General features: G+C 49.9%; 1 protein-coding gene across 1 annotated transcript in view; it reads right to left on the reverse strand.

Annotated features, from left to right (window-relative positions):
* The window catches only part of TNXB (tenascin XB), a 45,841-nt gene that overhangs the window by 4,894 nt on the left and 31,006 nt on the right, over positions 1-9,941 (reverse strand). The window contains exons 18-22 of the mRNA XM_026448127.1: positions 7,360-7,656; positions 4,680-5,006; positions 3,940-4,263; positions 3,668-3,859; positions 518-850 (exon numbers count right to left, since the gene is read on the reverse strand). Of these exons, the coding sequence (XP_026303912.1) occupies positions 518-850; positions 3,668-3,859; positions 3,940-4,263; positions 4,680-5,006; positions 7,360-7,656 (1,473 nt within the window). The remainder of the gene's footprint in view (positions 1-517; positions 851-3,667; positions 3,860-3,939; positions 4,264-4,679; positions 5,007-7,359; positions 7,657-9,941) is intronic.

The raw sequence follows: 9,941 nt of genomic DNA on the forward strand, positions 1-9,941 counted from the left end.
AGCACAGACCTGAGCAACCACCTCCTCATCCCTGGGAGACCCCAGGCACGGTGAGCTGCCCTCTCCTCTGCTCCCACACTTCAGGATGATCTACTCACCGCAAAGGACACCCCACTCAATCCTCAGTGCTTCCCACACACCATGCTCTTTCTAGCCTCCCGGCCTTTGCACCAGCTGTGATGATCTGGCACGCTTCACCTTCTCTCTAAAGCTGTCACCAAGCTAAGGCCTGCCTGGCCTCAGGTCATGGCTGTCCCCTGGGTACCCATGGGCAGGGTGGCTTAGGCGTCCCTCTCTGGTCCTGACCTGAGCCCTGGGCCTCCCTATCACATGCTCACCTGCCTTTGCTTCATTTGCTGGATCGCAGCCTGTCTCTCCATGGCATGCCTTTCCATAATGTTGATATATTCCTTTCAATGTGAGCCCCATCAAGACAGAAATATGTATAGGAAAATAGTAGAGAAGGGCACATCTTCTAGGGCTGTCTTCTGACCCTGCCCCACCCACACTCACTCACCTGTGACGCCCACGGCAGACACCGGGCCCAGGCGCTGCCCCTCGTGGAGGCCGTACAGGTGCATCTTGTATTTGTGTCCGGGCTCCAGGCCCCCCACGGTGACCTCGCTCTCCTCGCCCCTGACACGCACCACCTGGGGCCGCCCGTCCCTGTCCTTATACTGCACAGTGAAGGAGTCGAAGCGGCCCTGGGGGACGGTCCAGGAGAGGCTCAGTGAGTCAGGGGAGGATCCTGTCACTGTCAGCTCCCCCAGGAGTGGCTCCTCAGGGGCCTCCGGGGCCTCTGTGCCTGGTTCTGTGGGGCTGGGGGTCTCGTCCACATCCTCTTGTGGGGCTGAAAGATAATATAGGGGGGATACAGGGTTTAAGGGTTTAAGGGCGACTTGCTTTGCTAGTGCTGTCAACAGAGGTCATACATCAGATGCGCCCCTCTAGAGCAGGCTGAGGGCTGGGGCAGTTTTGTGTTCGTCATTTAGGCCGGTGAGGTATCCCCGAGCCCCGGGCCTGTACTGCTGGCAGAGCTGCACTGTTACAAACCTCCAGAAGGCAACTGAGACACAGTGTTAGGAGCCAAAGTAATTCTCATTTCCTTTGACCCAATAATCCCAGTTCTGGGCATCTATCCTAAGAAAATTATTAAAGCAGGAAAAAATTATAGCATGGAAGAATTCATGATGGGATTATTTATGACAGCAAATGTGTCAGGAACACAAATGACCCGTAGAAGAGGATTAATTCTGTTAGCGCTTTCACCACCACACATCAAACAACCATTGAAACGATGATTAATGCTGGTTGTGTAGCCGCAAGGTAAATGATTACAATGTACTTGTGTACAAAAAAGGAAGAGCCAAGAATTTTATGAACACTGATTGCAACTTTAAAACACACTCTGCATGCAAAATGCAGAAAGGAAATGTGCACTACACACATTGTTATTAATGCCGCCAGCTGGGGGAGAAAGCAGGACTATGAGATTCTGTTTTTCTGTTTTTCAGGCTTTCCACATAGTGTTGCTATATTATTTTCACTAGAAAAATGTGGGCTAGAAAAGAAATTCTGGGCCGGGAGTGGTGGTTCATGCTTGTAATCCTAGCATTTTGGGAGGCCGAGGCGGGTGGATCATCTGAGGTTGGGAATTCGAGCCCAGCCTGGCCAACGTCATGAAACCTTGTCTCTGTTAAACATACAAAAATTAACCAGATGTGGTGGTATGCATCTGTAGTCCTAGCTACTCAGGAGGCTGAGGCAGGAGAATCGCTTGAACCTGGGAGGCAGAGGTTGCAGTGAGCTGAGATCACGCCACTGCACTCCAGCCTGGGCAACACAGTGAGACTCGGTCTCAAAAAAAAAAAAAAAGAAAAAAAGAAAGAAAGAAATTCTGGGCTACAACAAATAATAATCGAGTGTGGCTGGGGGTGGGGTAGCAGTACAGATGGAACAGGAGGGGCAGAAGTGGGTCCCTCAGCCTGTCCTCGGTCGGTTCTGTGGTTCCCCACGGTGGGGGGGTAGGAATATAAAACTGAACGTGGACCAGAACCGATCACTCCCAGAGTGTGAATGTTTCTAATGTTCATTTTCCAATCATTTCCCTATTCCCCGTTTCCCAAAACTCAGATGCTCCTCTGAACACGCATATGGAAATGAGGCTTCTCCCCCAGGAATCGGGGATGCTGAGTGAGACTGCCTCCTTTGGCTGGCTGGTCTTTGGGAGATGAGTTCGCTCCTCACTTGGTATCATAGAGGTGGCGACCTGCCCTGCAAGAGACCGCCTCTCAGCAGGGCTGATTCTTCCCCATCAGTAGGAATTCTCGAAAAATACTCTAAACCAGGCATAACATCCTGGCTGAGGATGACTTAGAAAAGGCAGCCTGACTGCATGTTTGGAATTCAATTCACCTCATGATCCCCACCCCTCCAATTTCTTATGGACTAGACATTTTGAACTTTCTCAGAATTAGAAATGAAATAAGTCTGGCCAGGTGCGGTGGCTCATGCCTGTAATCCCAGCACTTTGGGAGACCAAGGCGGGCAGATCGCCTGAGGTTAGGAGTTTGAGACCAGCCTGACCAACATGGAGAAACGCCATCTCTACTGAAAATACAAAATTAGCCAGACGTGGTGGCACATGCCTGTAGTCCCAGCTACTCGGGAGGCTGAGACAGGAGAATCGTTTGAACCCAGGAGGCAGAGGTGGCAGTGAGCCGAGATTGGGCCATTGCACTCCAGCCTGGGTGACAAGAGCGAAATTTCATCTCAAAAAAAAAAAGAAGGAAAGAAATGAAATAAGCCGCAAGAGTGATAGGGGAGTAGGACAGATGGAGTGTAAAGAAGGAGAAGACATTACATACTTTCTCTTTTCCCTTCCCCTGATTATAAAAGAAATGTTTGCCATTTAAGAAAAGTTGGACTATGCAGAATAGAATAATACAGAAAAAAAATGTGCTGGAACATTCTATTCTATGTAACAAATCATGCAACCGGTGGGATGTATTTCTTTCCAGTCTTCTTGCCATACTTGTTACTTTCAAATGGTTGTGATTAGCATCTTACAAAAATTTGGGCTCCTTTTTCTTCTTTTTTGAGACTGAGTTTGGCTCTATCAGCCAGGCTGGAGTGCAGTGGTTATCTCGGCTCACTACAACCTCTGCCTCCCAGGTTCAAGTGATTCTCGTGCCTCCACCTCCCAAGTAACTGGGATTACAGGCATGTGCCACCATGCTTGGCTAATTTTTGTAGTTTTAGTAGAAATGGGGTTTCACCATGTTGGCCAGGCTGGTCTGGAACTCCTGACCACAGGCGATCAGCCTGCCTCAGCCTCCCAAAGTGCTGGGATAACAGGCGTGAGCCACAGTGCCCAGCCTAGGCTCTCTTTTTTCAATGTAACATTATAAAGTAAGGGTCTTATGTTAAAACATTTCAGTGGTGGCATAATAACTCTTTATAGATGTTGCCTAAATTATTTAGTTTGACATTGGATTGTTTCTCTTGTGTGCATTCGTGTATGTGGTTGTAAGAATGCTGCGATTAAGATGGAAAGAAAGGAAAATTCTTGTAAGTCAGGCTTGGTGTGCGCCTGACATATTTCACCCTTGGAGGTTATCAGTGTTTGACCATTAGAGGGAGGCCACGCCAAAGTGAACAAGCAAACCACTAGCATGGGCCACAGCCACGGGGCACAGCCACGGGGCACAGAGCGAGGGTGGGCCACAGCCACGGGGCACAGAGCGAGGGCGGGACACAGCCACGGGGCACAGCCACGGGGCACAGAGCGAGGGCGGGACACAGCCACGAGGCACAGAGCGAGGGCGGGACACAGGAGACAAGTCCTGGACTCCCAGGGCTTGGTGAAAGGGCACAGCAGTAAACCAGGTACCCATGAGGGAAAGGTAGTTCTCCCCTGAGACCCCAAGCACTACTCACCAGTTACGCCCACAGTGGACACCGGGCCCACGCGCCGCCCCTCATGGAGGCCGTACAGGTGCATCTTGTACTTGTGCCTGGGCTCCAGGCTCCCCACGGTGACCTCGCTCTCCTCACCCCTGACACGCACCACCTGGGGCCGCCCGTCCCTGTCCTTGTACTGCACAGTGAAGGAGTCGAAGCGGCCCTGGGGGACGGTCCAGGAGAGGCTCAGCGAGTCAGGGGAGGATCCTGTCACTGTCAGCTCCCCCAGGAGCGGCTCCTCGGGGGGCTCTGGGGCCTCTGTGCTGGGTTCTGTGGGGCTGGGGGTCTCTTCCTCTGCAGCTGAGAAAAAGGGACACAGAGAGGATGGTAAGGTCCCTGGGGGATGTGCTCACATCGTGGGGACAAGGAGGGAGAAGCCAGGGCTGTGACTAGGGGGCTTGAGGTCAGTCCAGGGAGGCCCATTCTTGGGGCTGGGTGGTCCTGCTCAGCTGACAGCTAACACACATGACAAATTCCAGGGTCAGCTGTGAGGGACCTGGCACAGCCACCAGCACAGCAAAACTCCCGATGGCCCCTCCCTGCTCAGGAGCCAGGGATCAACCACACAAAAAGGTATAACGGGAGCCCCAGCCCCAGCGACAAGCAGGTCTGTGGTACTGACCAGACCCCTGTCACATTCCCCACCAGTCATCACCAAAGAGCAAGAGGGTGACCCTCTCACGGCTCCCACCCTGGGGCTCCCATCATTCACTCACCCGTCACCCCGATGGCAGACACGGGGCCCACACGCTGGCCACCGTGGAACCCGTACAGGTTGATCTTGTATTTATGGTATGGCTCCAGGCCGGAGATGGTGACCCCGTCCTCATGTCCTGGCACCCGCGTTGTCTTGGGCTGCCCATCCCCATTCTTGTACTGGACCAGGAAGTGGTCAAACTGGCCCTCAGGAACCGTCCAGGAGAGGCTGAGGGAGTCAGGAGTGGCATCTGTCATGGTCAGCTCCCCCAGGCGAGGCTTGATGGGGGGTTCGGGGGTGGGAGGTTCTGTCAGGGCTGGGGCCATTTCTTCATCATTTCCTGGGGCTGCATCAGAAAATAGAGAGAATGGGTGGACATGCCTGGTGGGCCTCCTTTTAGCCAAGAGACTCTGGGATTCTCTTAGACACACCAGGGGCCCACAGCCTGGATGCTGGTGCCCCAAGCTTAGGATATCATTCTTCTGCTTTGAATGCTCAGTTAACACCACACCTGTGGTGAAGTCATGATGCTCAGGTGGCATCCCCGTGATGCTCAGTGTGCATGCCTGGAACCCTCAGGAGCTGCCAAGCAAATTTGTTTTGCAGGACAGAATTGATGCTTTATAAGAATACCAACCAGGGCTGGGCGCGGTGGCTCAGGCCTGTAATCCCAGCATTTTGGGAGGCCGAGACGGGCGGATCACGAGGTCAGGAGATCGAGACCATTCTGGCTAACACGGTGAAACCCCGTCTCTACTAAAAATACAAAAAATTAGCCAGGCGTGGTGGCGGGCACCTGTAGTCTCAGCTACTTGAGAGGCTGAGGCGGGAGAATGGTGTAAACCCGGGAGGCGGAGCTTACAGTGAGCCGAGATCGCGCCACTGCACTCCAGCCTGGAGATAGCAAGACTCCGTCTCAAAAAATAATAATTAAAAAAAAAAAAAAAAAAAAAAGAACAGCAACCAGGACTGGGCGAGGTGGCTCAGGCCCGTAATCCCAGCACTTTGGGAGGCCGAGGCGGGCGGATCACCTGAGGTCAGGAGCTAGAGACCAGCCTGGCCGACATGGCGAAATCCTGTCTCTACTAAAAATACAAAAATTAGCCAGGTGTGCTGGCACATGCCTGTAATCCCAGCTATTCGGAAGGCTGAGGCAGGAGAATTGCTTGGATCCGGGAGGCAGAGACTGCAATGAGCTGAGATCACACCACTGCACTCCAGCCTGAGAGCCTGGGTGACAGAGTGAGACTCCATCTCAAAAAAAAAGAAAAAAAAAAAAAAAAAAGAAAGAAAGAAAACAAAGAACACCAACCAAGCATAACAGGCAAGTTGTATCAGGAGGTTCATCCACTTGGGCTTGGATATTCCACCTAATTCTGAGCATTTTTAGAAACCAACTTAGATTTTACAGCTGAGGGTAGAGAGATGAGACCGCATGAGGGCATCTTTGCAGCTGAGTTGTCTCTGGACCTGGCAGTAGCTCTGCTAACTTACGGCAGAGAGTGCACCTCCAGTTTTGCCAGCTCTTTTGGCCTGTATGGAATCAATTGCTTTGTTTTCATTGATTTCTTTAATCTTTTCTGCTCTTCATAGGGTTTTATTCTGCCTTCATAGTGGAATTACAAAATCACCACATTTCATTTGTCTATTCTTTTTGAGAACTGAGTCTTAAGCATCTAGGGGGTAACAGCTACAAAAGAGCTTCACAAAAGCATCAAAGAGCCGAGTTACAAGGTAATGAAGGGAAAACGCCTTGTTAAGTTGTGCACATGGCCAATATTTGTAATTAAAGTAATAGTATCCATGTTAACAGGATTAACTGTTGTTTTAAAAGTAAATGGGTATTAATTTGGGGGCTTAGAGAACACATACAATTTTTCCCACGGAAATCAGTGATAATTATGAGAATTTGCCCTAAGGGATTTTCAGGAACTTCCTACTTTCCTTAGAAGGGAAAGACTGCAGTTATCTCTCATCGTGTGTGAGAGCCAAACCACACTCCCACCCATCCTTCAGGACAGGTATGGTTATTCCTTCTTTACAGATGAGGAAAAGGAGGTACAGAGAGGTTGTGTGTGTGTTTTTTGTTTGTTTGTTTGTTTGTTTTGTTTTTTTGAGATAGAGTCTCGCTCTGTCACCCAGGCTGGAGTGCAGTGGCTCGATCTCGGCTCACTGCAACCTCTGCCTCCTGGGTTCAAGCCATTCTCCTGCCTTAGCCTCCCAAGTAGATGGGACTACAGGCATGTGTCACCACACCCAGCTAAGTTTTGTATTTTTAGTAGAGATGGGGGTTTTACTATGTTGGCCAGGCTGGTCTTGAACTCCTGACCTCAGGTGATGTGCCCCCTTCAGCCTCCCAAAGTGCTGGGATTACAGGCGTGAGTCACCATGCCCAGACAGGTTATGTGATTCTCTTGAGGTCACACAGCTCAAATGGGCTGAGGCTATGGTCAACCCCAGGTGTACCTCAGTCTGTGTTATTTTCCTGGTCCCCCACCTCTTTGAGAACCCAAAAAGCCCATGTGTAAAGGGTAGAAGACCTGGGGCAATACCAAAAGCTTGGAGTGAAGGCACTAGCAAAACCATTCCCAGGAGCTTGGGAGGCTCAGGGAAAGTAAAATAAAGCCACCAGATACTGACAATAAAGGGGAAACTGAGTCTAGTTCAGGGCAGGGCCCAGTGCCCTACTGCACACTCACCAGTTAAACCAACAGCAGACACAGGGCCCACGCGCTGGCCACCATGGAAGCCATACAGGTTCATCTTATACTTGTGGTCTGGCTCCAGGCCCGAGATGGTGACCCCGTCCTCATGTCCCGGCACCCGCACTGCCTTGGGCTGCCCGTCCCCATTCCTGTACTGGACCAAGAAATGGTCAAACTGGCCCTCGGGGACTGTCCAGGACAGGCTGAGGGAGTCGGGGGTGGGGTCTCTCACTGTCATCTCCCCTAGGCGCGGCTTCACAAGAGGAGCATCAGGGGACTCCTCTTTGGGGGCTGGAAAGAGATAGAAACAGAATCTTTACTGTTGCTGGAAGGAGCTGTTGAGGCCCCAGCTGCTTGAACTCAGGTCAGAAGGTGGGCCCAGTCTGGGCCTAACTGAAGATCGATTTCTGATTATAATCATTACAGTCTTTCGTGGCTTCCTTATGGTCCCTCAAACATGCCAGGCGGCCTCCTACCTCAGCACTTTTGCAGTGACTGTTCCCTCCACCTAAATGTTCTTTCCCCAGATACCTTCATGGCTCATCCCCACCCTTCCTTTAAGTCTTTGTTCAAAAGCCACCTTCTCTGGGCCTTCCCTGACTGCTGTACTCAACATTTCAGTTTTCTCAATTGCAATGTATCCTCCTTCTATAGACCTAATTTCAGCAACGAATTGGAAAACAACAGTTATGAGACACTCAGGAGACTGTAGCACTACCTGGATATGTGATATCAAGGCATGATTGTTCATTTATCAAGGTATGCTCATTGTATTGTGGAATTTTATTACTTATTTATTTATTTATTTATTGACACAGAGTCTCGCTCTGTCACCCAGGCTGGAGTGCAGTGGCGCCATCTTGGCTCACTACAACCTCCACCTCCTGGGTTCAAGCAATTTCTTGCGCCTCAACCCCCCACGTAGCTGGGACTATAGGCACGTGCCACCACGCTCTGCTTTTTTGTATTTTTTTTTCTTTTTTAGTAGAGATGGGGTTTCACCATGTTGGTCAGGTTGGTCTCAAACTCTTTACCTCAAGTGATCCACCTGCCTTGGCCGCCCAAAGTGCTGGGATCACGCGTGAACCACCTCACCTGGCTGTATTGTGGATTTTTTGAAAATAATTTTTCTTTTTCTTTTTTTTTTGAGACGGAGTCTCGCTCTGTCACCCAGGCTGGAGTACAGTGGCCGGATCTCAGCTCACTGCAAGCTCCGCCTCCGGGGTTTAGGCCATTCTCCTGCCTCAGCCTCCAGAGTAGCTGGGATTACAGGCGCCCGCCATCTTGCCCGGCTAGTTTTTTTTTTTTGTATTTTTAGTAGAGATGGGGTTTCACTGTGTTAGCCAGGATGGTCTCGATCTCCTGACCTCATGATCTGCCCGTCTCGGCCTCCCAAAGTGCTGGGATTACAGGCTTGAGCCACCACGCCCGGCTGAAAATAATTTTTCAAAAAAGAGATATACCTTTAAATATTTAGTGATGAAAGGATAGGGTGTCTGTGGTTCGTTTTAAAATATTGCAGTAGTATAACCATACAATGCAATACTGTTTGGCAATAAAAAGCAATGTAGTGACTGAGAGCAGGTGGCTCATGCCTGTTATCCCAGCACTTTGTAAGGCCCAGGCAGGAGGATTCCTTGAAGCCAGGAGTTTGATATCAGCCTGGATAACACTGTGAGACCCCATCTCTACAAAAAAATTTTAAAAATTAGCTGAGTGTGTGGCAAGCACCTGTGGTCCCAGCTCCTTGGGGGGCTGAGATGGCTTGAGCCCAGGATTTTGGGGCTGCAGTGAGCTATGATCATGCCACTGCACTGTAGCCTGGGCAACAGTGAGAATTTGTCTTAAAAAAAAAAATCAGTCAGTCAATCAATCAATCAATAGCAATGTAGTAAATGTAGTACTTCTACATGCTACATCGATGAACCTCAAAAACATTATGCTCAGTGAAAGAAGCCAGACACAAAAGGATACATATTGTGTGATTCCATTTATATGAAATGTCCTGAAAAAGCAATCTACAGAGAAAAAATTAGATTAGTTTATAAACTAGGGCTGAGATAGGAATGGGTCTGGACCCAAGATTTCTTTTGGGGGTGATGGAAAAGTTCTAAAATTAGATTGTGATGATGGCTGCACAAGTAGGTAAAGATACTAAAATCAGTAAGCTGTACACTTAAAACAAGTGTATTTTATGCCACATGAATTATATCTCAATGAAGGTGTTAATAAAGAAAACATTCAGGCCAGGTGTGGTGGCTCACACCTGGAATCCCATCACTTTGGCTGAGGTGGGAGGATCACTTGAGCCCAGGAGTTCAAGACTGGCCTGGGTAACATGGCTAAACCCTGTCTCTACAGAAAACACAAAAAATTAGCTGGGCATGATGGAGTGCGCTTGTAGTCCCAGCTATTTGGGAGGCTGAAGTGGGAGGATCCCTTAAGCCCAGGAGGTTGAGGCTGCAGTGCAGTGAGTTGTCACTGTGCCAGTAGACTCCAGCCTAGGTGACAGAGTGAGACCTTGTCAAAAGAAAGGAAGAAAGAAGGAAAGAAGGAGAGAGAGAGAGAGAGAGAGA

This window comes from Piliocolobus tephrosceles, chromosome 5 (assembly GCF_002776525.5).
Source record: "Piliocolobus tephrosceles isolate RC106 chromosome 5, ASM277652v3, whole genome shotgun sequence".
Classification (NCBI taxonomy): domain Eukaryota; kingdom Metazoa; phylum Chordata; class Mammalia; order Primates; family Cercopithecidae; genus Piliocolobus; species Piliocolobus tephrosceles.